The following is a 27,875-nucleotide window of genomic DNA, read 5'->3' as shown; positions in this document are numbered from 1 at the left end:
GAGACACATATGTTTTAAAAAAATGGATGAGTTTCTGCTGCTTAAAATGTTAGGCCGCAATCTGCAAAGATGAACAGCCTGAGTACTTTTGGTATTGTGTTCTTTTTAATATCACATGATATAACTGTAATGTGTTTTCATTTTTCTTGTATATTTAGTTCAAATGTGTATTTATCTTTTGTATATAACTTGAGGCTTAGGTTCTTGTGACATTATTAAAACAGAGTTTGGTACTTGTGGATTTTAAGGGTTAGAACTGAGAAGGTTTCTTTTCCTATTGAGCAGAGCCCAACAATTGGGTAACATTGCTAGAGTATAAATGAAAATGGATAGTATATTGTTATCTTGTCATTGTATGATTTGGATTGACGTTTCTGAATATGAAAAAATATTAAGGTTAATCGTATGCATGTTTACTCCAAAATAAGTCCCATTGAGTTGGTTGGGGCTTACTCAATGGTAAGTGGGGACAGTATTGTAGCCTAAATTAAAAGTATGCAGAAATTGCAAACTAGGGCAGATGGATTTAAAACAGATGGGTTCTGTTGAAAGAGTGATGTCCCAGGCCTTATGTGGTTGGGGGCTTACTTTCCAGAATGGGCTGTCACCAGGCAAAGATTGCAGTGAAGAGCTTCATTGAAAGTTGGTCATAGTCAAACATGTGTATAAATGTAAAACTCATGGCTGACATAGCAAAAAAACCAGTAAGTTCACCAATAGTTTGTGTCAAAACCATGGATGGTGCAACAATTTATGCCTTAAGTGATAATGTGTAGTAGGTAATGGTCATAGTGTAGAACTCTTCATTCTTAGATGATAACACCAATCCAAACCATCTGGGAACGAATTGCTTCCTCTGAGTTATAATAGTTTTTTAAAAGGCAAGATCTAAGCAGCCAGGTGAACACTTCAGTCATTTTTAGGTTTCAGCCTGGGTTCATTTACATTGTTCATCAGTAGTTCTGGTGAGGGCTGAGGGCCTTTTCAGATGCGCAAGGCCAGGCCTATGAGATGCTGAACAATTTCAGAGGAAAAACTGCCTGTGTGGAGAGTCTTACTTTTGTGTCAGAAAATAACTAGGTTCTATTTTGCTATTGAGCAAAGTATCACTGAGTTGTGGGGGAACCTAAACGACTTTCCTGTTGGGTTACTTCCTGGGTCCATGATAATCCTGAGATATCTGTCCTATGGATTGGTAGCTTTAAGTTTTTTGTCATAGTTACTCGCTCAGGTAAGCTTGTGGTTTATGATAGGAGCAAGTTCATAATGTGGTCATTATTCTGAGTCTATTTTACTCCCCCTCCCCCACTGTTAGTTTTTTTTTATGTAGACAGTGTTGCTTCAAGTTTGCTAATCAGTACAGTTTTAGAACATGCAAGTACATTTAAGTGTATGGTACCTAGTGACAACAATGGCAGTCTCTCAGGAGCACTTTTCTAGGCCTGTTGTAAGAAGTTCCACTGTTTTTGTTGGATATGAAAATTATATACTTCTTGATCTAAGGTGCAGAGAGGGATATTTAAACTATGATATATGTCTGATTCTGCTCTTAATTTCCCCATGCAGAATGCATTTTCTACTCTGTACAGGGGGAAAACAGCACAGGAATATGTGTTTTGTACTTCTCATACCAAGTGAAATACTAGTGTAAACAAATCCTCAGGGTCCGATTTAATGTTTACAAGCAGTTCTTCATTTGAAGCATTGAGCTGATAGGAAAAAGGTGTTGCAAACATTTCCCTGATACCCTGCTTTGGATAAGGCTAGTGCATCTGCTTCTGTTCTTAATATGGGGGCAGGGCATAAGAGTATGATGACTCTTACTTCCTGGCTTGCAGTTAGGCATTGGTGGGTGTATATGATAAGCAAGCTTCTGGTATTGCACTCTGGTTTTTGGATCTTCTAGTTCCTCTGTGCACTTGCTTAGGTTTCTATTTGTGCTGCAGCAATTGTTTTGTTATACTGCAGACCTTATTTTAATGAAATTTGTGATAGTATGGTGCTCGAACCTTTCAGGCTTAAAGGGCATGTTAAAGAAGTGTGGTAGGCCCAATATTATCCTGGGTCATCCCTCCCCCCACGCACAATTCAATATAAGAAATTCTAGTATAAAATCTATTTATATTGCTGACTAGTGTGCCAACTAAATTCAGTATGTTGAATAACTGTGTGTAAATACATTGTATTTATATTTCCTTATAAAGAATGTGTAATGGTATTGTTTATTAGGACAGAAGCCTGAATATCTAAATATCAATATCCATGTCTGTAGGTTGGTGTTTTATTCTTGTAGCAGAGGGCAACTTCTGTCTCACTAATACTCAGAGGTTTATATGCTAATGTCAGTGATAATATATTGCCAAGGAAGCTCTTAAGTAAGGTTTTACTGTTATGCAATGAGAGGTATGTCTATGTGTGTGGTTAGATAGAATTTGCCATCAGATATATTCAGTGCACTTTGAATCCATCCTCAGTCATTTTTGCCAGTACTTTGTATAATGTTTATGGTTTGTTACCCTAATGTTTCATGGGAATTGTTCTTTACTGTTGGAACAACTTTGTTTCAAAGACAGTTGCATGGAGTGAAATGTATTTTATTTTAAGGTCTCCACTTCAGTTTCATGCATTTTAGTCTTCTGTTTATTTTCTTTTTTCTCTTTTTTAAGGTAACAATTCATTGGTACATTGGGTGTGTATACAGTGGTACCTCGGGTTACATACGCTTCAGGTTACAGATGCTTCAGGTTACAGACTCCGCTAACCCAGAAATAGTACCTTGGGTTAAGAACTTTGCTTCAGGATGAGAACAGAAATTGTGTTCTGGCAGCGCGGCAGCAGCAGGAGGCCCCATTAGCTAAAGTGGTGCTTCAGGTTAAGAACAGCTTCAGGTTAAGAACGGACCTCCGGAACGAATTAAGTATGTAACCAGAGGTACCACTGTATAACAGAAGTCTCCTTGACTGAAGTTAGTATGACGGTAATTGACTATGTTTTTATTTAGTGTATTGATAAAATTAGGCCATAACCAATAAGTTTGTCAATGTTTTTTTAATAGAATGTAATGGACATACTGTTCATGCAATGGATACACTAAGCTTCATTCTGTTAATTTATTTTTGCACTTATTCAATATAATAGTCTAGTTTTGCAAACATGTGTGTGACTAGGATTATCAGAGAATGTAGGTCTTTACTGCTTCTATTTGGAAATAAATTCTTGTGGAATTTTTTTTCTTTTTGGTGATACAGGATGGTTAAAAAACCAATATTTTAAAAAAAATAGATTTTGCTTAGTCATATTTTGGTATTGTTGTGATCTGAGGTATTTAGACAGTGATATTCTGTAATTAATTTATTTGTTGCATTTCTAAAAATGCAAGTTCCATGTAAATTGAGTTGATGGTTTAACAGCAAAAAAGGAAATATCTCTTGCAGGACAGAATCAGCTTCTCATTGTGACATAAGCTAGACAGTGCCTTATAGAAATTTGGTTTCTCACTTTCCCCATGCAGCTCAGAAGTCTCTTCTGAATATCCTGCAAGTCTTTTGTTGAATGTGTGGTCATATTGCATTTACACAAGGAATTCTGGAAAATGTCCTGCAACCCTATGCTTGTTTTCTCAGAATTAAGTCCTACTGGTTTCAGAGGGGCTTAACTCCTAAGTAATGCATAGGCCTTAGAAATGTGACTTCTCATGTGGAGCTCATTCTGTGGTTCCCTGGATTGAGGCCTAATTTAGCTACAATAATGGAAACTTTCCTACAAACACCATGAATCAGAATGATCACTGAGATACCAGTGATAGTCCCGTACCTGTAAGAGATTTCTATAGGAATGCCATTACTGGTGGCATTTTCTACTTGGATAGATTAGATAGAAATTAGATAGACATCATAAGCAGGTTGGCACAGGTCTGAGGAAGCAATATTCCAAAATGGCCATTGGCCATCCTCCTATTGTGCATCTACATCCATAAAATTTATATCAAACTATAATTAGGGAGTGTTTCATTATATTATTATCATTTTCACTAGTTATCATTTATTTTATTTTATTTCATTTCATTTATATCCATCTCTTCCTCCCAGTGTGGCAAACATATAACAATAAAAAACACTATAAAAACAGTTAAAAACAATCATTCTTTCAATCAATGATTCCAGGGTTTCATAAGAACATGGTGCCATCATGCCTAATTAAGAGAATAAAGAACTAGGGGTGTGCACCTTTAAATAAGTTTTGGACCATCAAAACTGATACACCCATGCAGCCTAAGATTGTAATCTAAGAGGTGATGCTATACTTTAGGCCAGTACTTTATTTGGAGTGTGTGTACGTGTGTGTACACATGTACCAAGAGTAGCCGAAATAAGTAAAAATGCATAAGAAACTCTTGAGTCTGCTCCCTAAATTAAGCTTTGACACACCCCAATTAATATATCCACACATCCAAAAAAGTCTTTTTTCTTTTGTGGCATCAATAGTGATTTTTTTCTTTAAGTCTGTTCATGGAAATATGAAGGAATCAATATATACATCATTCTAGGTCATTTTTGTCATTGTATGTTAAAGTATAAATCTTGGAGTTGGCTAGTTCTTTTCCGCCACCTTATGTTTCGGCATATGGCCACAAGATAGCTACATCATTTTTAGACAGGCTGCTATTGCATTTTCAGAATTACACCTTGTATTTCATTTGAGTATATATTTTTAAGAGAATCACAATTTTTAGATCTTTTGTTCACATTCATATTTTTCATTTTTCTGCAATAGGAAGTATACTGAATGATTATAATAATCCAGCCTTTTAATCTCTACTTGATTTAAATGCACGCGCGCGCGCACACACACACACACACACACACGTATATATATAATTTTATATATACAGTTTTATAACTAGATCTGAACTATTTGGGAGCACTCTGATGAATGTGTTGCAGGAGCACCTTAAAAAGCTAAAGTTTAGAATGACTGCAGTTTTAATTTGCTTGGCAAACTATTGAAAGCTGAAGGTGGAATTACAGGCCTTAAATTTTAGTGCAATTACGTTTCATACAATAAACATATTTTCTTATCAGATAGGATTCAGATTGCTGCACTAATATAGATTAAAGGTATTGCTCATAGAAAGGATAGACTCCTTAAGGATAATTTCTTGAGTTCTCTGTGGCCAGCGTTATGGATTCCTGAAGGCCTTCATTGGCGCTGTGTGTGGTAAATTATGATGTGAAGCATTTAGTTGTTTGTAAGAACCTGTGGATGGAACTTCCTCAGCAGTTCTTACAGTTGTGGTTACCACAGTCAGTGAGGGAAACCAGTGCTTTATTTTTAAAAGACCTTTTCTCCTTGGTTGTAGAAGGAGTGGCAGTTAACTAAAGGACTATAGTGGTGCTCATCGTTCCCTTGTGAACACTTCTCTTGGATCTTGTACATCAATGGTTGCAACTAATCTAACCCAACAGGCTATTTAGTAAGAGAATGGGAACAACCCCCCACCCTCATGTACCTGCTGACAAGATTAGCCACAGTTTGAACTCATTGTGCGAAATAGATGGAAGTGAGAGGAAAATTCTAAGGAGTGAGAAGCAGGGGTAAACTCTCCTCCTGTTTCATGCTCATGTCTGACTTCACTTCATTGCCATTTACTGGAAGGGTTAGACTGAGACGCACAGGTGTATGAGGACAATAATTTCCATACACTGTTCTGTTTTTGTGTGTTCCTGATTATGTTTCATTCAGGAAGTAACTAGGGGTTTGTTACGTTATTGTCAGTGCTAGTAGTAGTTAGGACTAGGCATCACTTAACAGTGGTGCAGAGGAGCCATCTTATGAAGCGGAATTGATATTTTCAGTGTGGGAACAACACAACAAAACTACAGTGGTACCTCGGGATGCGAATGGGATCCGTTCCAGAGCCCGTTCGCATCCTGAATGGAACACAAGACGCGATGGTGTGTCTGCGCGGGTTGTGTTTTGCCGCTTCCGTGCATGTGCGTGATGTCATTTTGACCATCTGTGCATGCGCGAGTGGCGAAACCCGGAAGTAACGCGGTCCGTTACTTCTGGGTTGCCGCGGAACGCAACCCGAAAGCGCTCAACCTGAAGCACATTTAACTCGAGGTGTGACTGTATCTGAGATCCAGTAACGTACAAGTAACTCCCTAAACAAACATAAATGGCTCCAGTATCTAAGTTCTAAATGTGGGTATTATTTCATGATCTTACTATATTCGATAATACCCAAAATGGAACCTATCCAAATCGGGACATAAGGTATCAAATCTTACCCTTATATGTTTGGCTAATTGCTGTCATTTATTGAACGGCCAGGGCTTACATGTATGTGCTGATTCTCCTACCTGGGTCATTAAAATAGATATTAAGGTTGTAATATTTTGTGTTCATATTCCTCCATTTGATGCTCAGCAAAGTATGAACTTCAGGAAGCCTGTTTTCCTCCTTCCTCTTCTTTTTCTGGATCTGCAGGAGAAGACATCTATAAGACTGCACCACCTGCATTGATTCATGCATTTTTGAACTGTTCTCAATAAACTAGTCTCACTGGTCTAGCAATATTTCACTGTATTGTGAGTTGTTTTGAGTTAGCCACTATTCTTTGGCACCATTGCTGATAAGTAGCAGGCTAAAGCCACATGGGGGAAGACATTTCTCTTCACCTGTCCATCTCTATCCTATCTTGTCTTTTCAAGCTATTTTATTTGCAATTTAGAGTCTGTCTTTCAATAACAGAAACTCAAATGTGGGCATTTGCTCTGTCTCTCTTGAAAAGTCTCAGAGAGGGGAATAAGGTATGTGTCCAGGTAGAGAGACAGAAGCATGTACAGGGATGATCATTGTGGTTCTTTCTCAACCACGTTGCCTTTCCAGGTGGAGAAAGATGGAGGAGGTAGAAAAAACATTAGGGGATGAGAGTTTTTTCCAGCTTGGAAATGCCTTGGAAAACCATTTAGCTTATTACTTTAAAAAAGTGAAAGTTTATTCAGTTTTAAGTCCACTTGTATGAAGAATGCTTGAGCATAAATTAAATTAATAGCAAATTTTGTAAATGTTGTAGCTATACAGATGTTGTATAAATGTTAGAGCTGGGCCTTGCTTAACCTGAAACATATACAGTGTTTCTTATTCAGTAATCCCATAACTTACGTGGGGGTTATGTTCTGGGGATCACTCCTAAAGCAAAAATTTCACATACAGTTGACGACCGTTTTGTGTGGGAGTTCTGTTCCTGGCCCACAAGCGTGTATAAGTGTGTCATGTCTTGTTTCAGCACGTCACACCCCTGTTCCTCCCTTTTCATGACTTTTTCAATTCACGTTCAAGTTTGCCATCACACACATGTGCGTGATCACACGTCTTTTGGACGCATGTTGATTGGTTGTTGCCTGTAATCAAAACACATTGGGTGCAATCAGGACCAACTTAGGTTTTTCAAATTTCAGCAGTGCCCTGTGAGAGTCCAAAATTCAGCAACTGCACCTCTAGCCTTCCATTCTGCTAAATATACTAGTTGTGAAGCCCTGTGGCACCTCCTTGGCTTCGTGCCGAGTGTGGCAGAACTGATCGTGCTACCATAACACTGCCTCTGGTGCAAAATCTTTTTTTCCCTGGGAAAAAAAAATCGATTTATTTATTGGCTAAGCACATAAAGCTGAATGCGCACCAGTTAAATGCACGTAAGTTGAGGGCTTACACTTACTATATATACTGATAGTGAGCCCCAAATTCTTCTCCTTACATAGCCAAAATAGCACTGCCTATGCACAAATGAGAAGTATCAGCTGGCTTAGGTAAACATAACAGGTTTACGGAATTTAAAAAATATATCCTTAGGTTTTTTTTAAATAAAAAACCCAGCAAGATGGGGAGGAGCAAAGTGCTCATGAGCATTAAACCATAGTAAACTGTGATTCATTGTTTTTGAACCAAGACACAGTGTGTTCCAGTTTTATGTTTTTTGCAGTTAAAAGGGATTTTTATTTTTATTTTTTAAATGCTTTATTATTCATTTTCCATATATATATATATATATATATATATACATACACACACACACACACACCACATAGTCAGCTTCATTTTGATCAGTTGAATAAAGATAACAATGTTCACAAAAGAGACATACAATTTCAACTATGTGTTTTCTACAGGAACCTATGACTTCCCTTCCTTTCCATATTTTCTTTTATATTAAGCGTCTTGCTTTAGTTTATCATTATTGTTTTGAAAAATTCTCTTTTCTATTTCAATATTGTTTTCCTTCATATGTACTATTTACAGAAATCATTCAAAGGCTACTATCGTGCTTAAGTTACAGCTGCTTTTCAAATAATTATTGAAATTATCCCATTGTAGAATGAACTACTATCTAGGCTTACGTGGTATGAGAAAGGGATTATGTGGTATGAGAAATGTTTGCTGAATAACTCAGGAATCTCTAAAGGAGGCACCTTAAAAATGAACGTTTGTGCAATAGAGCAGCAACATGAGAATAGGCCTTTTCTGGGGTGGCTCCCTGCTTGTGGAATTGCTCTCCCACGGGAGGCTTGCTTGGTGCTTTCATTACATATCTTTAGGTGCTATGCAAAAACTTTCCTCTTCTCCCAGTCCTTTGGCTAGTTAAACAAAGGCTTCTTAAACAATGTGTTTGGGATTTTTTGTGTTCATTTGTTATTATACGTATTTTTGTGTTTATTGTAAACTGCCCTGTGAACTTCGGGTGAAAGGCGACATAAAGGTACCCCTGCCTGTATGGGCCAGTCTTGCCAGACTCTAGGGTTGTGCGCTCATCTCACTCTAGAGGCCGGGAGCCAGCGCTGTCTGCAAACACTTCCGGGTCACATGGCCAGCGTGACGAAGCTGCTCCGGCGAACCGGCACCAGAGCAGCACACGGAAATGCCATTTACCTTCCCGCTATACAGCGGTACCTATTTATCTACTTGCACTTAAGGGTGCTTTCGAACTGCTAGGTGGGCAGGAGCTGGGACCGAACGATGGGAGCTCACCCCGCCGTGGGGATTCGAACCGCCGACCATGCGATCGGCAAGTCCTAGGCGCTGAGGTTTTACCCACAACGCCACCCGCGTCCCTTGAAAGGCGACATAGAAATTTAATAAATAGTAATAATAACAATAGCAGAAGTTTTCTTTGGTGGATCCCCATTTGTGGAATACTCTCCCCAGGCAGGCTCACATGGTGCCTTCGTTACATACCTCTGTGGGGGAGGTTTAGTTTTTGTTTGTTACTCTGTTTTGTGTTTTTATATTGTAAACTGCTCTGTGAACCTCAGATGAAGGGTGGTATAGAAATTTACCGATGATGATAATTCCTAAAATGTGGGTTCTAATTAATTATAATAAATATTTGGAGACTTTCCATCTTCAATATTTTTGCTTCCTATGAGTATCTTCATGTATCACCCTAAGATTCTAATATGGATTTCCATCGCTGAATGTGGAACATTTTTGGGGAGGTCAATGCTGTGTCCTGGTCTGATGCTAGTCTCATAGCGCAAGACAGGTAAAGAGTTGCAGGACCAAGCATAGTTCTGAGTTGAGTAACTTACTGTGACAGAGATTGAGATCAGACAGACTTTTATAGCCTCTGCTTCCAGTCTACCCTCCCCCACTGTGGAGACTTCAGATTCTTAAAGGGTCAGCTCTCCTGCCTGAAGATGGATACTCCTCCCATCTATAGTTTCTCTATGTTGCTGGATTGGTTAGGTACTGCGGGAGGCCTTTGGTTCTTGAGTCTTGGGAAAACTCCCATGACGGGCCTTGGTCCTACTGGACCTGGTGGTCCAGGGGTTCTTCTGGGAGCTTCTGTCTTTCAGCCTTGGGTGCAGTGGTCTCCCGATCTCCAGCAGCAGGATCAAACCCCTGAACTTGGTTTTGCTCTTTGTCTGGCTCCTAGCTAAAGACTCAGAAGCCTTGGACCCTGAGTCTTGATTGTGGCTAGACTCTGGTCTTCACCAATAATATCAGTTTACAGTCCTGAACAATTAACAACACACAAATTATTAATGCACATTTAAAGCCTATCCACAGTTTATTTTGTAATAATTGCATGTGTTGCTTCACACAAAATTTCTACTCCGTTTTACTCTAGGACGGGTGTGTAATTGGATCTGTCTGGTGTAATCTGACGATCATCTGATTGTCAAGTGCTTTGGAGTACAATGCATGTGGCTTTGTAAGACATGGCAAGCCCCCTTTTGACTCGGCTACACCTTAATTTGCCCCTCACCCAACATCATATATGATGTGGTTCATAAGCTATTTAATTTAGATTGGTGTTATTAGCTCTGACCCCTTCATATTCTGTTCAGAGGCAGGCTATTTCTGGTAATCTGTAAGGGTCTGTTTCTGGTCCCTGCCCCGGCCCCCATATCCTAAATTTTTTCATATGGAAGCTTTACCTTAGAGATGCCACATCCCCTAGAGAATGCGATTGTTGGTTATTATGTACAAACTAACTTTTTGTATTGATCTATTACATAATATTAATGTTTAATTTAATCTTTGTACAAGCACATCTGTATATACATTCATAGATCTTTACATATTTTAATCATAAGTCTTTCAGATTGAAGTTCAGTGAACTCTTAACTGACTTATGTACCATTGAACTTGGTGGTAATTTCTTTCAGATAGCAGGCATAGAATCAAGACTGTAACTCCAACATGACAAATGACAGACATATTCTAGTGGTATTCAGTTTTTTGCATAAACATGTAATGTTGTAAATGAGAGGCAGAAGTGTGTATGTGAGCCATGCCTGCATTTTCCCTGGGTGTATAGGCTGCCCTTTAGATGCAAAGGTGTAGAGAATTTTCTGAATGTGTTTAGAGACTTCCTTGTGATCGGGATCCCTGTTTTATCAGAATTCCTGGTGGGGGGGGGGGCTTTCTAAGTATGCTAACTGAACATGCTTAGAATCTCTCTACAGACTCTCACACCTATTCCATGAATGTTTAAAGGGCATCAGTTCGCCTGCAAATGTTGGAGTTAAGGATTACGGTATGTGCCATCCCTGCCACCATCTTCAGTTTGCAACATTGTACGTTCAGGCAGATTCCCAGAGACAGCAAATGTTTAAGTCATTAAAAACCCCAATGATGATACTATATATTTTATATAATTCAACTTGAGGCAATATTGTACAAGAAGGATCACTCTCTTATCAGATATTTAGCTTTGTGAACAGTGGAGAGAGATTGAAAGGTCTGGGGGTGAAATGAAAAGAATGGGCTTTGGGAAATAGACACCCCCCGCCCCGAGAGCTTTCTCTCCAATTGTTTAAAATAGAAAAATTGGGGATTTGGGGGACTATTGCAAAGAAAAAACCAAATATAGTCCAATATATATTTTATCTTTTGGAATGACAGAAATTTGTTTTAATGCAAGGTTTTACTCACTCAAAATGTGTAATAAGAATATTTTTATGTACGTTAGCCTATAGCATTGGTTGTTGTTGTTCACCTTACATGCTGAAATGGTTTATAGCTATAAAGTAAATTATAAAATGCATAATTGAAATCTGCACAGCAATTTGATCAGAACCTTAGAACATCTGCAATCAAAATTTGCAATGAATTAAGTCAGTTATAAAGCATGACAAAACAGTTTAAAAAATTTAAAACAATAAAATCAGTAACAACCAATAATTCTTTAGGGCTTTGTGTGTTAATAGTTGAACCTTAAACCTGGATTGGTAGCTGTTAGGCACCCACTGCAGATCCTTCACTAGCGTGATATTTGCCAGATAAGGAACACCAACCAGGCTGTGGCATTCTGTACCAGCTGCAACCGCCAGACCAGCTGCATGTGGAGCGCATTACATAAGTCAAAACCTGAGGTTACCAGCACATTAGTGAGTGATAATTCCTACATATAGACCAGGAGCACAGCATCATTGGCCCGCCAGGTGTTACTGGACAACAGCTCCCATCATCCCTTCTCATTGGTCATGGGCTAATGGGCGTTGGAGTCCAACCACTTCTGAAGGGCCACAGATTCCCCACCTTTGCTGTATACCTATACAGAACTTAAATCTAAGATGCATTTTGCACCTAGAGGGCTCTGCCATCTTTAGGAAAGGACTATATAGGCCCTTCTTTAAGACTGGTTCTGCCCAAATAATTGTTTCTTTCATTTGTGAAAAAAAGTGTGGTTTCTACATTCAAACTTTATTTTTACTAACAACTCAGATGGTAAAAACTAAGATACATGTGCTTAGGTAACATAGGCTGCAACAATTTGGAGCCCCAACTCTTTAATATTGGCCACATTCACAATTTTGTTTGTATAATACCAATAGCAAAATCCTATACATGTACATTCATAAGTTACTTTATTCCTAGGTAAGTTCACATAGGATTGCAGTTGTAAGCATTTATGCATTTGGGGCTGTAAATATAGTGTATATTTCAATTTCTCTCAAAATTTCCTCCCTGCACTCTGGAGAAAAAACAGTTCCCCTCCTTCTGCTTCAACATTTGTGGAGTTGTTAAATTTCTAGATTGGGTGGGTGGGTGGGTATGTATGTCACTAAAGTTGAAATCTGTACAACTGCAACGCCTAAACAAACAGGTCATGTATATTTTTGTACAACCATTATTTCCTGTAGTACGGGGTGGAGAACTGAGGGCGGGATTCACCTAACCAGCCCTCTCAGCAGAAGCCCTGTGGGCTTTCCTCCCCCCGCCCTGCTGAATTTGGCTTGCGTGGGTCAGTAGAACCTCCAGAACAGCACACAGTGGGAGGAGAGCGGGGATAGTTTCATATGACAAGTTGCAGTGCTTGTGTCGGTGGAAGGATCAGAAGAACATCAGTAGATGAGCTTGGCAGAAGATTTTGCAATTAGAAGCATAGATCTTGGAGAAGGAAAATATAGACAATGAGAAGGGAAATGAATTGAAAGGTATGGAATAAGTAGTTATGTTAAGGAAATGAAGCAGTGCTAAAGTAGCTGCTCTTGCAGCTTCTTTCCTACCTTTTGAAATTAAAGCTAAAACCCTGGGAAGTGGCAACTGGCATGTTTTGCATTTCCTCATCTTGGTCAGTGCCCTCCTCCCCAACAGAGGCATATTACAGAGGCAGCAGAAGGGGGGACTGTATTGGTAGAGGCCATTGCACCCTGCTGTGTTTCTCCATTATGGTTGTTTTCAGTCAGGCTGCACACTGTCAGATGACGAGGAAAAGGCAGGAAGCATCTATGGTAATTCTGTATTCCCTTAGGTGGGGAGCAGTACTTCACTGCATTTATGTGCTCTTTCTAGGCTGCGAGGCTTTTCTTAGCAGCCTAGAGGCAATTCTTGCTCACCTCAGGCATGTTTAATTGCAGGGCTATAATAATAATAATAATAATAATAATGTATTTGCTGAGGGAGCAATATTTATTACTCATTCTGTTTGTAACTTTCATTCCTAAATATGTAAAATGGGTTCAGATTATGTTTTCATAATTTGCTTGTACAAACTTAAGTTCATGGATTTATTAACAGTTTTAATATTGTGTATAATGCATAGATACCATACTGATAATGGGAGCTTGCTTGACAGACTCTCTGGATTGGGAGCCATGGTGATATGGTGATTCCACTTGTTCCTGCATGACTGACTGGTTTCAGAAAACAGCATTGGGGGAATTCTGTTAGATTCCATGACATTTCAGCTGTAGATTCGTGTAAGATTCCATCTTTTCCTTCATTCTCTGAAGCATCTATAAGCTGCCATGTGGTAGGTTCAACTGGGGATTTAGAGTGAGGTGTCATCAGCATATTGATGAAACATAGCTCTTTTTCTCCTTGTCATCTGCATCAAGTGAGGAAGTGGTGAACTGTTACCTGGACTTGGTAACTGGCCTGTAAATTGAAGTTGAAACCTGAGGAGATATAGGCACTGTGGGTAGGTACCAAGTCTTGGAATTAGGTGTGCTGGATTGGACTGCAGTCCTTCTGAAGGAATAGGTATGCATCTTGGGGGTGCTTTTTGATCCCACTTTGTCACTAAAGACCCAAAGTGGACATCTTTGCAAATTTAGGCAGCTCTTCAGCTGCAGCCTTTTCCAACTGGGATAGCCTGGCTATAGTGATCCATGTTCTGGTATACTCTAGGTTGGATTTGTAACAATGAATGCAACAATGAATTTACGTAATGTGTGTATTTCATTTCTTTTTTAATTTTACATGCCTATTACAACAGATCCACAACACATTTTTGAGGAACATTTTAAAGGGGGATAATGGAATAATTACTGCTGTATTCTTGTTAGAGGATGAGCTAGAAAATGGAAACAACATACTTTATTTGGCCAAAGCTGAATTAGGTGGAGTGGAAAGAGAATTGCTTTTCATATATGTTGTAATATGGGACAACATATATGAAGAGCAATTCTCTTTTCACTCCAACTAATTCAGTTTTCTGGGTAACCATATACTTAAAACTGAAAAAATCCACTGCAACCCTAAATACTATAAATTCATAGTACTAATTCATAGGATATATGCAATAGAGTCGTATCAAAGTTGAGACAGTTGAGCAGAAGCTTATCATGTCTCTGTTCTGGTGCATTGCCCTGGCTAATGAGACAACACTGGTGTACAATGCATTGTGATACTTAGAAGTGCTGGTAATGTCTCCAACCTTGGCTTTGGATAACAATTCTGAGGACCTGTTAAAGCTTGCCTCAAAGGAGAGGTGCGCCTTTCAAGCCCCCAAACTCTCTACTAGCTGACTAAGTAAGGCAGGGGACTGTCAGGGGCTGTGAGACATTTTCTCAAGCCCTCAGATTGGGTTTGGAAAATATTTCTTCCCTGCTTTTTCCAGAATAAATTATATTATTTCTGAGTAAATCCATGGCAGGCTTGGGAGAGCTCACCATTTCCATATGCAAAAGTCTTTGCCAATCCTTGGGGCAGCAGCTCATGAAATGGGCTGTTATTTAATTAGTTGCTTAATCACAATATTTACTGTATACATTGCATTTATAATGCAGTATGTTATCCAACAGCTTGCTGTAATGATTCAAGAAGCCAGACATTATTGTTTATGACTCCAACAAGCACATCTTTGAAAAGTGTTGTATGCAAGTCCTTCCAGAAAAAACCTATGTAGTCAGAAAGGTAGTACAGTATAGGCATTAGAGAATAAATGCGGACTCAAATATAAAAGGGTCTTTTCCTGGCACATCTTTCTATTCAAATTAATTGAAGCTCTCAATGACTCTTTGGCTTCATTTGTATGGTTACTATTAGTATATTTTATTAAGTGCAATGGGTAATATCAAATGTTAGTCATACTCAGAGCAGACCAATTAAAATAGGTGGATAAATTCATTGTGTCTACTCTAAGTATAACATAGCTGGATATTGCTCATTGTGCTCTGTAGTTTCTTTCTCTCACTCCTCCCTGAATGAGATTTTTATTTTAAAAAAATTCATAATACAGTAAAAAAAAGCAACTACAAGAAATACAGATCATGTAAGTAAAAGACGGAGGCCCCTCTTTAAAGCAATTATTGTCCCTTTCCACTCACAGAGGAACAGTAGCTCCTCCCAGATCTCATTTGGGATTTTTCCTTTCTCCTCCCAGCCTTTCACGCAGGGTCTTCCACCAGCCATAGAATCATTGAATTGTAGAGTTGGAAGGGACCCTGAGGATCATCTAGTCCAACCCTCTGCAATGCAGAAATATGCAGCTATCCCATACACCAGGCACGTCCAACTCCCAAGAGACTGCAATCTACTCCCAGTATAAAAAAAACCTAGTAGTGATCTTTTTTTTTGAAAATAATTTTTATTAAATTTCATATTTCCAAATTAAACACATCAAATCAATTAGTCCAAATTATAACAATACATATCATATAATCCAATTGTTTTCCAAATTGTAAATTTTTGTGGGGGGTACCCAAGCTTCTTGATTGGCAGGAGTCCAATCCTCAAATATTTGTTCTGCTTCCATATTAAGAATGATGTTTCCAGTCTCTTCTTCTCAATACTTGTCATTACTCATTTTCCTTTCCATTTTCCTCCGATATGCTCCGCAAGTGGGTTGAAAAAGACAGTCTTATTTGTATTTCTGTGTGGGCTTTGTGCTGCTCTCTCGTAAATCAGTCTCCTCCAACAGTCCTTTCCGCTCGAGCGAGTAATCGCCATTTTTGTCGTTCCGATGAAATACAGTCTAGAAACTCGCTCTTTAGCTTTTCCGATCTGTTGCATCGTAAATTAGTCTTTTTGCAGGAGGGCTGCCCCTTCCAGTTCGCAATCTCCTAGAAAATAATATATCTTCGGCTCGCCCTCCCCAAGACCAACTTCAACAACACAGGTCTCTTATCAAGTTTCCATTCTTACTGCGTCACAAGAGAGAGCCCTTCTTCTTTCCAAATCCTTCACAGAGTAAAACTTTGAAGTTCATAATTATTCCCACACAATTCATTTTTAGTCCCATTTGCAATTTATTTCTGTGACAGATCTTCAGAGGGAGGGTTATTAATAATCACATAGAGCAAAAAAAACAAAAAGTCATTCCCCCCCCCCTTAGTTCCGGCATTCCAATCCACATACCATATTTGTAATACTTTGATGTAATCTTCCTTCTCAGTCCGTCTCAGTCTTCTTCCTTTCAGTGGTAAAATTGTTAGCAGATAAAAACCTCCTGCCTCTCTTGAAGCATGTGCGTTATCTTTCCCAATTTTTTCCCTTTTAAGTAACGCAACTAGTTTCGCTCCTGGAAGCAGCTTCGGAGGAGTTCCGAGGCCCGCCAAGGGTTATGCACCCAGTGCCTCACCCCCTCCTTCTTCCGAACTCGGGGGTGATTTATGGCAACAGCGGGTGAAAACGGCATCTCTCCCCCCTGGAGAGATGAAGGGAGACTGATATACTCCCCATAATCAGCCTCTAATTACCTTGTGCGAGCTGGATAGATGTTAATATCCGCCATCTTCCAAGGCTCCCCCTAGCGGCCCCCCCAGTAGTGATCTACCCATTATCATTGCCAAGAGTTGTTGAGATCCCCCTGCCCCCATTCTTCATTGCGTCCAACGATCAACCTGAAAGGCACCTGCAATCGACTTGTAGATCGCGATCAACAAGTTGGACATGCTTACCATGAGTATACAATCTCTGGACTTTATTATAAAGTCCCCAGACATGGGACTCCATAAAAAGAAGAAAAAATAGAAGGAAAGGGACAATATGAAGAGAGAGAAGGAAAGACAAAGAAAAGGAAACATAGAAAGATACAAAAAGAAAACTTCTCATTTTCCATCTGCCAGTTAACATAAAATAAAAAAAGGTTTATTTAAAACATTTGGTCCATGCTAACATCCATCTTCTCCACTTTCTGTTAAACAATATTTATTTTAAGTCAAGTCAAGGTATCTCAGAATCATTGCTTTTCCCCATACAAAGTCGGAAATGGGCTCTAATTGTTGTTATTCTTGATAAATGTCAACCATATTTTTATATTGAATTTATCTTCATTATTTCCCACCACCATTAATCCATATTGAGTGAAAGTAAATTCTTCCGTCCATGTCCATTTTAAAATCTCTCCACTGTGATTTCAATTTGGGCTAATATTCCCCCTTTTTTTTTTTTTACTATATATCCTTTAGTTCATGTCCTATTATGATCAAATTCCATTTCTTGTTGTGTTTACAATAGTATCCCAATCTCCTCCTTCAGTATCTTCCATTTTTGTTTCTCCAGTCTTTTTCCAGAGAGAGTACCATAACTTTAATAACATCATTCTCTGAATTTGCTACAGATGATACGCAGAATACTTTCTCTCTGCTAGAAGAAGGGCCAGAGCTGCTGTTGTGGTTAGTTGTGACTGATAATACCAACTCCCTGTGTATTTAATTTTAAAGGCATTTATTCTACTTGCTATAACAATGCCCTGCATCTTTGACTGGTTGCAAAGATACAACAATATATCAGAATGTATCACCTAGAATTGATTTAATCAAATGTTGATTTAAAGCTTACCCTTAAGTCTAAAGCATGCGGATATTGCCAAAGTTTTCTAAACTAGACTTGATTTATTTTTTAAAGTTTGTTTTGTCCACCAAACATTACAACCTATATATCAATTAGGAACATAATGTGTTATTCTTATTTCAACTACAGTCTTGGCTGTACTTATGCACACTAAACACCCCATTGATTTCAGAGGAATATAAGCATGTATAATTGTGCAGAACGCACAAATTGTGCAAGATTTACTTTTTAGAACATTGCTCATAGTGTAATCTCAGTTGTTTTAGATGACTGTATTTAATTTTACAGGTTTCGATTCAATGTATATTGCATGCTGAGTTTTTAAATATGATTCACATTTGGAGCTAGATTCTTTTTTTATCAGTTGCTCTTAGACGAAGCAGACTGCTTTGATTGCCCTGATGGATGCAGTGTTAGAAACTGAGATATGAAAGCTAGGAGCTAAATGGCACCTTAAACCTAGGTTATGGGCGCAACAACAGAATTTCTAGGTGCACATTTTTGTAATAAGAATACAAAGCTGAAAAGGAATGCACTGCAGCGAAAATATTATGTTCATTTTTCACATGGTCTAGTCCTTTCTCTTCCCACCCCCCTAATATACTTAAGAGTAGCTGGGAGGCGTAAAAAGGTCCTCCTTTCCTTCCACTGTGCAGTTTTACTCTGAAATCTTAAGTGCAGTACTGCACCCAGAGCTCAGAAACAGCTTGCACTAATGAAATTCCCTGTCGCAAAATGTGCCTAGAACAATGGGAGTTTTGAACACTGGATGGATGAGCCATACCTTGAAAAGAACAGGGGTAGTGGACCCCTCAGAAGTTTTCATTATCATAAAGTTCAATTATACATAGGTACTGTGTGGTGCTGTGGGTTAAAGCCTCAGCGCCTAGGGCTGCCGATCGAAAGGTCGGCGGTTCGAATCCCTGCGGCGGGGTGCGCTCCCGCTGCTCGGTCCCAGCGCCTGCCAACCTAGCAGTTCGAAAGCACCTCCGGGTGCAAGTAGATAAATAGGGACCGCTTACCAGCGGGAAGGTAAACGGCGTTTCCGTGTGCGGCTCTGGCTCTGGCCAGAGCAGCGATGTCACGCTGGCCATGTGACCCGGAAGTGTCTCCGGACAGCGCTGGCCCCTGGCCTCTTAAGTGAGATGGGCGCACAACCCCAGAGTCTGTCAAGACTGGCCCGTACGGGCAGGGGTACCTTTACCTTTACCTTTACTGTGTGTAAATATCTTATACCTGGATTAGAATAATGTGGATACCATGTGAACACAGGCATCCTTGGTTCTTAGGAAGTTCAGAAACAAGTGAAAAACTTAAGAAGATTCAAACTAGTGCCCATATTTAATAAACTTGTTATATAGCCTAATTATTCCATATTATGGTGGCTCACAGAATGGAAATCCATGGATATAAGTTGTAAAAAGAATTTTAGAAGATTTGTCTCTTAATTTTGGTGGCGGGGTGTTTGCGGGTCTCAGCTGCTGTGCGTGCAGTTCCCCTTCCCAGTTCTTCTTGCAGTTCCACTTTGAAGAGCTCCCACATGCCTGTGGAACTTACTTTAGTAGCAGTCTTACACTCACAGTCTAAAATGTCATAAAAGGTTAGAGCTTCCAACTATTACTACTTTCCTCTCCATGACTAATTCAAAGCAGTAGAGTGCCAGTCAGAGTCTCCTTCTCTTAAGTATTACTGTTGAGAGTGAGAGAAATGAAGAAGTGCAGCAGACTTGATGCAGTGTGGGCTTGTGGACCAGACACCTGTTGTTGTTCAGAGATTACTGCATCATTTTAAAACTTATTTCTTATTTTTAATGAATTAAAATGAATATTTAATTGGGGTGAGGGGAGGGAATTACTTGAATCTAGCAGTCCTTTCTTATTAAAAAGCTGATGATGAAGGGAAAGAACAGAAATTACATTGATGTTTAAGTCATTTTTGTTCTGAGGCTAGGAAAAGATAAAATCACATTAATTGAGCCAGATATTAATGGATTGAATAGCAGTAGAGAATCCTATAACTGGAATTAATCCGGAGACTGTCTTTTCCATCCCCTCACTAATTTAGAAGCACTCCTGTGCACATAAGGCTAAAGGATATCCTTCACAACAATTTTAATTTGAAAAGTTACACTGGATGTATTTTGAACTTCTCTGTTCCATGATTTTTTGGCAGATTAGGTGATGTCAGGTCCTGGCAATCAATGACAATATAAGTGTGAGCTTTGGTTGGGGGATTATGTGAGGGGTGCACTTGTTAGGTAACTTTGAATGAAAATAGCAACAGAAACAGCCCCCGTTTACTGGAAACTTCATTAAAACACCTGTATCTATAACAGGAATGGTTGTTTATTAGGGTTCTCTCTGACCCTGCATTTGCACAGATCAGCAACATCCTTTAATAATAAAAAAAGTAAATCGAAGTGAATTATACAAGACTATAAAAAATGTAACCGTAATTTTTACTCTTTCTGACTCTTATTTTTATTCTCTTTCTGTCATCTATGGATGTTATTTTAGACAAGAGAATCAATGAATTAAATATGAACTTTCCCACCATTGTCTCCTGTTGTAGTGGAGACTGAGGATTGTGCAACCCAGTGTTGGGTTTTATTTAGGTACAGTTAAAATGAGCACTGTTAGAATTCTTATCTTTGTTTATTCTGTTGGTGCATTCCTTATCAAACACATCTTTACATTTACACAAAGTTAGATGTTAAAGCAGCAGAATTATCATAATTCAAGTTCCAGCACAAGTGAACTAGTGTTTAGTTCAGTGCCCATGAAAAGCAAGCAGGTGGCAGAATAACGCAAATGATTTTTTATATTTTAGACTGAATTGCATTCTCTCCAGTCATTTCTTTTGCTTCCTTCCTCTGCGCTAGTTATCATACCCACATGCCCACAACAAGGCAGCTGTTGCTGGTCATTTTGCCAACTTAAATTCTTCCAACATTGCTTCCCTCTCTTTAAACAAAGGAAAGGAAGTGAACTGTCTTCTGTAGCACTCTTCCCTTTTATTAACAGATTCTTTTCATTTCATTTATGGAAGCAACAGGCATAAAGGCTAGTTTTAATAGAACACCCTGTAAAATGCAGACTGCATGCAGGCAACAAGTAACAGAAGACTTTAAATTTTTATTCTCAATCTTCCCAATAAGAAAACACTAGTGCTTCCTTTTCTGGCATGAATAGCATCACCCTTATGTTACAGTAGCATCCATATTCAGCTCTTAGAATAAACTTAGCTGCCCTTCTCATTCTTTGTACCACAAAGCCATAAAAGCTGCATTCCATGCTGGACTCTAGTGTGGCTGGAGTGAGAATTTATTCCTTTAAATGAGAATTTGTCCCTTTAAATTCACCAACAAAAAATATATTTAAATATATCAGTAGCTGGAGGCTGGCTGGAAAGGTGATTGGAACATGAGGTGATAAGTTGTGCTAAAGAAGGCTATGATTTGCAGAGAAATTGAATGAATTCTTTGAATCTGTGTTCACTGCAGAAGATATAGGACAGATTTGTGCATGAACTAAGTGTTGCAGGATGGGAATCTCAAAGGAACTGGGGCATATAGTTGAGAAAAGAGTCCTACATAAGTTGACCCTCAGATCAGCCTCCATACCTGAGGGTTGGAAAGTGAAGTGGTCAATGCAATACCAATTTTTTTTATAAAAAAGATATCCAGGGAGGATCCTGGAAATTACAGATTCAGACAAGCACACAATGAATTGCCTTCCAAATATGATGGGGGGGGGGGCAGTTTTTGCAGTGGGAAGAGTGACTATTGCTGGACACAGTGGGAGGCACCAGTGAGAGCTGCTGAACCTAGAGCACACCTTCTTTTTTAAGTTGCTCTGTACTAGCTGCTTGTTCTTATTGTGGCTCCAGCCACTTAAGTCAAGAAGAGGTCTGGGTCTGGACATTATGCTAAGCTCTAGATAATATAAACCAAAATGTGTAAACCAACTATAAACCTTGGGATTATTGGATATTATTGTTAGGGGGAGATAATTGGTTTGTTCTTGTTTTTATTTTCCTTATCTATTTTGTGTTTTATAATTTTATGTTGTGAACTGCCGTGAGACCTGTGGGTATATGGCGGTATACAAATTTTAACAACAGCAGCAGCAGCAACAACAACAACAATAATTGGGCACCTGTTAACCATAATTAGTAAAATGTAGGCTGTTTTTTCATGATTGTTTTTACCTGGTTAACTCAACCATGTTTTAGCGTGTTGTCTAAACCAGGCCAATGAGAGATTCCACCTGGGTTCTCCTTCATACCTCTGTTGATACACCTGCAATTTTAGGAGTCTTATGATAGTGCCAGGCCATTTTGCTGTAAGTGGCACATTAACTCTCCTCTTCCAATTTAGTCTGACAGCATCGCTAAGCCACTACTGTTACAGGGTGAGCAGGTTTGGAGAAAGACACTCCTCAGATCAATGGATTTAAAGCAAGATTATTCATAATTTAAGTTTTCTAGAGCCATAATTCGTTCTGTGCATTCTAGTACTGTCTTTTATGCTAGAGTATGGATTTAATGTTTTGATCAAAAATTGATTCCCTGCAAAATGAGAAAATCCAAACAAAACAAACAATATCAATTCAGCCCTTTAATTGTGTTTGACTGTATTGAAGCAAAATATCTTTATATTTTAACAATAGCTGTGGTGCCTAGTTGTATTCTTTTATTCACACAGTTTACATGTCAGATTACAACCATTGTTTGAAACAATCTATAATTTAAAATGCATGATCTGCTGGTACATTCTCCTCTAAATTGTTGTGATGTTCCTCTGCCTTGTAGACCAGCAATGTCCAACCTGGTCTTCCCTGCTCCAACAACTCTTCCCCCACCTAGAAAAAGCTCAACAACTCAGCTCATCCTCCCCAAAATGTTGTCTTTCCCTGTAAAATAAGCTCATCAACTGTGATCTCTCTCTTAAAAAAGTTAAACAATTGTGGTCCATCCTCTCCCAAAAAGCTCAACAACTATGGTCAATGACACTGGGTAGATCACTGCCAGTTTTATTACACTGGGAGTAGATCACATTCAGTTGGATGTGCCTGTTGTAGACCAAACAAGCCTTTCTGAGTGGCTTGTGTCATCTGAAGCAGAGCTTGTGGTTCGTTTCTCTTTAAACCCTTGGTTGCCTGGGTTCAGGTGCACAGGAAGCTAAGTTTTGGTTTGTTTTGCTTGTGACACAGGAAAAGCAGCATGGGAACCTTTCAGCAGTGTACACCAGGAGAAAAGCTGCTAACTTTAAAATGTAGATGAAGCACTATTGTATGAACACTGCTGTTATAGAATTGGGACATGTTCATTTCCACAGAAGAAAAATTAAATAGTACACGGTGTTCCAAAATGGTTATATATATATATATAATGCAATGGTAAAGTTATCCTAAAGTGATGACTTATTTTATAAGCACTTTACATATATTGTATTTAGTACATTATATTTATAAAGTTTGTTATCTTCCCCCTCAGGCTGTTGGCTGCTATGAATCGTTAATATTGAAAGCAGAAGGAAAAGTCGAATCCGATTTCTTTTGCCAATTAGGTCACTTCAACCTCTTATTGGAGGATTATCCAAAAGGTAAGTCCATTGCCATTTCTTTTAGCAGTCTTTGCTCAGGATCTCATGTGCTTACATATTTATGAAGGAATTATTATTTAACATTTACAAAATGCCTAAAACTTTCTAAATGTGGCCTCCCAAAAGATTGAACAGTCCTTGCCCACAGGCTTACAGTCTAATATGCATGAACAAAAGAATGGGAAGGAAGAGAAGGTGGAAGCCAAGCAATGGAACAGGTGTTGCTTCACTGGTTGGTTGATGGGGGCCCATCTTGCCATAATGTTCTTCCTGAGGAGCAGCCTCCCAGTGCCCCTACGTCACCTAGCTCATGTATCTTCTTTTAGTTCTGCGGTAACTGGCAGTTGGAGCAGAGTGCCATGCAGGGATTGGGAAGCAAGCTGCCTGTTGCTGCTTCATCTCTGGTTGATGACTAGGACCATGATGGTCTTCCCCTTGCTATGATGACCCTCCTGAGAGGGATCCTCCCAGCCTCTGTGACCCTTGGTGCCCTGGCAGTGACAGAGGTTGTTTTTCCATTTGCAAGCATTTAATCCTTTACTTATTAGAATCGTTGCTAGGATGAGTCTGGAGCAGTTCTTGACCCACCCATTCGATTTTTTCCCCCCTTTTAGCCTAGGTTCAGTGTTTGAAATACAGCTTTAAAATCCCTAGGCCCCATCATGCTCCCAGCAATGTGACTAAAAGTGTAAAGCAGCCTTGAGGCCTAACTGAATCCAAACCTCAATTAGATATTTCTCAGCTTTGTTTGGACCTTCCCTCTTGTACACGTTTTGTTGCATATAGTGGGCATCAGAGACAGTTCATCCAGACTAGGAAGAGTGTGGGCTTTAGTACTACCTCAAAAGCTATGGTGCATGTGTGGTATGTATGAGTCATCCAAGGGATCATGGGGACTCTGCATGATCCTCTAAATGTGCCTGATGCACTGGGCATATGCAACAGTGTCTAAATCCAAGCCTTTGGGTTTAGGTCTTCTTTTGGTATTGTCTTTATGATGTTTTAATTATGTTTTTACATTTATTGTGTTAAATAGAGAACATAAATAAAAGCATATGTATTGCTGTAAGTATTGTAACTCGGAAAGATAGAGAAATAGCTACACAATAAAATTAAGCAGGGGTCACATCAGGAAGGTCCACGCCTAACAGGAACACAACAAGGCATAGAAATGTTAACAACTAATAACTGATCTGTTTTTCCAAAAAAAGATTAATTGAGGAAGAGTGGCTTATTGTTAAATTGACAATTTAAATAATTACATTGCCAAGAAAAAATAATAATTTATACAGTGCCCAGGGTTCTGTATAAAATCAAACTGGTATGGAACATGTTTCAGATTGTGCGCTTCTTCTGTTTTGAGGTCTGGTCTGACATTTTGTTTTGTTTTGAATTCAAGGCAGAATCCTGCTAGTTTGCTTTTCCAAAGCTTTGTATGAGGTCTCTATTGACTTGAATTGTAAAATCAACAAACACCTATAATGTCTCCATTTTGGGGCAGAATTTGAAGAAACGTTCTGGCTTAGTCCTTGTGGGAATGAAACTCAAGTTTCAAAAATGGGTGCAGTTTTTTTTATTTAAAAAATGTGCTACATGTCTTTAAAGTTTGAGGGATTTAGAAAGAGGAAATGGCCTCCCCTCCCCATGGTTTTGTGGACATTTTGCTGCGATCTTTGTTGCATGTGTTATGTGACTATGTTATGTGACACAGAGGATTATTGCGTGCACCAAGCAGTAATGTAAAAAAGCCTCCCTGCTTTTAAATCTCTCAGTTCTTTGGCTCTCAGTTCTTTCTTGCAAATGGGGTTTGAGTATTTTTTGGTCTCTGTTTTAGAGTAATCATCTGACAAAGTTGCTCTATGTGATAAAAAAATGCTGAGATCCACTCAGGTTTTGCAGTTCTTGAGCTTTGGTTTCCCCTTGTGACACGTTTGCAAGGCACTTTAGGGGTAAAGCCATTCAGTTTCATACCAAGTTGATTGTTACCGTTGCTTCAGTGTCTGGGGAGCTGTCCTGTGCTCTGGCTGACCAGGTGTTACAGGATCAGTTGTAGATTCTGCAGCTTGGTATGGACAAAACTTGAAGGTGTTTGTCCAACCTCCTATGCTCTCAATCCTTACCCTTCCTAGCTAGTTAGATCTTGATGGAGTGTGTGTGTGTGTAATGCTTCTTTGCATGCCTCCACTTTCTTTAAAAAAAATGCTGTGTCTGCTCCTAAATGCCCCCCCAAAAAACACCTGCACCTAGAGGTTTTGGACATCTATAGCTAAGTAGTTCATTTTTGGGAAAGGTATTGAAAAGATGGTGTACACCCAACTTCAGGCACTCTGGATGAAACTGATTTATTTATTCAATAAGATATCTGGGCCAGTTGAACCAAAACTGCCTCAGTCGCCTTGATGAATAACCTCTATTTGAAGACAGACAGGTTGAGTGCTATTCTGTTGTTCCTTCTGGAGTTCTCAGTGGCTTTTGATACCACAGACCATGGTATCTTGCTGGACTGTCTCTGTTGGGTTGGGAGATGGAGGCACAGTGACGCAGTTGTTCCACTCCTACCAGCTTTTGGTTTCAGATAATAGCATTGGGGAACAGCTACTTGATCCCATGGCAGTTGTGGTCTGGGGTCAGTCCAGATTCCATTTTGCTCCCCTTCTTGTTATTTAACATCTATAAAAAGCTGCTAGGTGAGATCATCAGGAGATTAGTGTAGGGTGCCATCAACATGCTCATGACACCCAGTGTTACCTGCCCCTTGACTTCTGAATCAGATGTCATGTGAGTCCTGGACAGGTCACTAGATGTAGGGGTGGGATGAATTTAAGGCCCGTACTTAAGGCTGAATCCTGACAAAACTGAGACTCTAGTTGGTGGCTCCAGGATCTGTTTTGAACAGGGTTGTACTTCTCTTAAAGAGGAGGTATGTAGCTTGAAGATGCTCCTTGATCCATCACTGGAGGCATAGATGACCTTGTTGACTAGTAATGCCTTCTGCAAGCTCTGACTGGTTTAAGTACAGTTGTTGCAACATTCTGGATGTGGAGCTATACTTGAAGACTGTCCAGAAACTGCAATTTGTGCAGAATGCAGCCATTCAATTATTGAGTGAATTGACTTATTGGGACCAGCAGGAGGCCCTGAAGCACCAACTGTTAAATTGTACTGTGGCTTTGTTTTTGTGGTACTCCACCCTGGGATCAATATGAGGAAGGACAGGTGGCTTAGAAATACTTTAGAAAATAAATTAATAATGCTTTTAATAATTGGTTATGTTTGAATATAGTTTGGCCAGTCTCAGCACAGAGATTGCATTGACTTAGGACTCACAATCAATTGCTTAACTGACGATTTAATTTCTCAGAAGTTGGAAGAAGCAACAAAGGAATCATGGACCTGGTCCTCACCAACAGGGAAGAACTGATTGATGAAGTGGAAGAACTAGGAACCTTGGGAGGAAGTGACTATGTCTTCTTGGGCTTTATTACGTATATAGAGGCAAGGGAAAGCTGTGTGTAGTTGGACATGCACTCTGGACTTTAAGAAGTCCAATTTCAAAAAACTTAGGGAGCTACTGGGTGAGATCCCATTGTCAGAAATCCTCAAAAAGAAGGGAATCCAAGATGGATGAGAGGTTGTTTTAAAGGTGAAATATGCAAGGCACAAATGCAGACAGTTCCAACAAGAAAGAAGAGTGGGGGTCATCTAAAGAAACCACTGTGGTTGCATAAGGAGCTTACAGATGAACTGAGATTGAAGACAGGCATATATAAGAAATAGAAGAAAGGGAAAATCATGAAGGAACGGTATACATGAGTAGCCAACAGTTGCAGGTAGGTCAGACTGGCCAAAGCTCAAAATGAGCTTAGGCTTGCAAGAGAGGTTAAAAATAATTTTCAAAAGTTTTTTTTTGGCTGTGTTCAGAGTAAGAGGAAGAACAAGCAAGTAGTAGGTCCTCTGCATGGAGAAGATGGAGAAATGCTATTGGGTAGCAGAGAGGTGGAACTGTTCAACACCTATTTTGCCTCTTTCCTCACTAAAAGGAAATCAGTGCCCAAAAATAACAGAATAAACAATGCAAGGAGGAACCTGAAGTGCAAGATAGGAAAAGAGATGGTAAAGGAATTCCTAGCTACTTTTAATGAATTCAGATCTCCAGGGACTTATGAGCCGCACCCAAGAGTACTAAGGGAGCTTGTGGATGTAATCTCAGATGCTCTGTCTATAATCTTTGAGTGTGCTTTGA

General features: G+C 39.3%; 1 protein-coding gene across 3 annotated transcripts in view; it reads left to right on the top strand.

Annotated features, from left to right (window-relative positions):
* KDM6A (lysine demethylase 6A) overlaps positions 1-27,875 on the top strand; it is a 109,258-nt gene that overhangs the window by 2,163 nt on the left and 79,220 nt on the right. For all 3 annotated transcript variants that reach the window (XM_079974486.1, XM_079974484.1, XM_079974485.1), the window contains exon 3: positions 23,524-23,632. In XM_079974486.1, coding sequence (XP_079830612.1) covers positions 23,524-23,632 — 109 coding nt within the window. The remainder of the gene's footprint in view (positions 1-23,523; positions 23,633-27,875) is intronic.

Source organism: Podarcis cretensis (genome assembly GCF_951804945.1).
Source record: "Podarcis cretensis genome assembly, chromosome: 4".
Lineage (NCBI taxonomy): Eukaryota > Metazoa > Chordata > Lepidosauria > Squamata > Lacertidae > Podarcis > Podarcis cretensis.
This window is presented reverse-complemented; position numbering and strand designations above follow the sequence as displayed.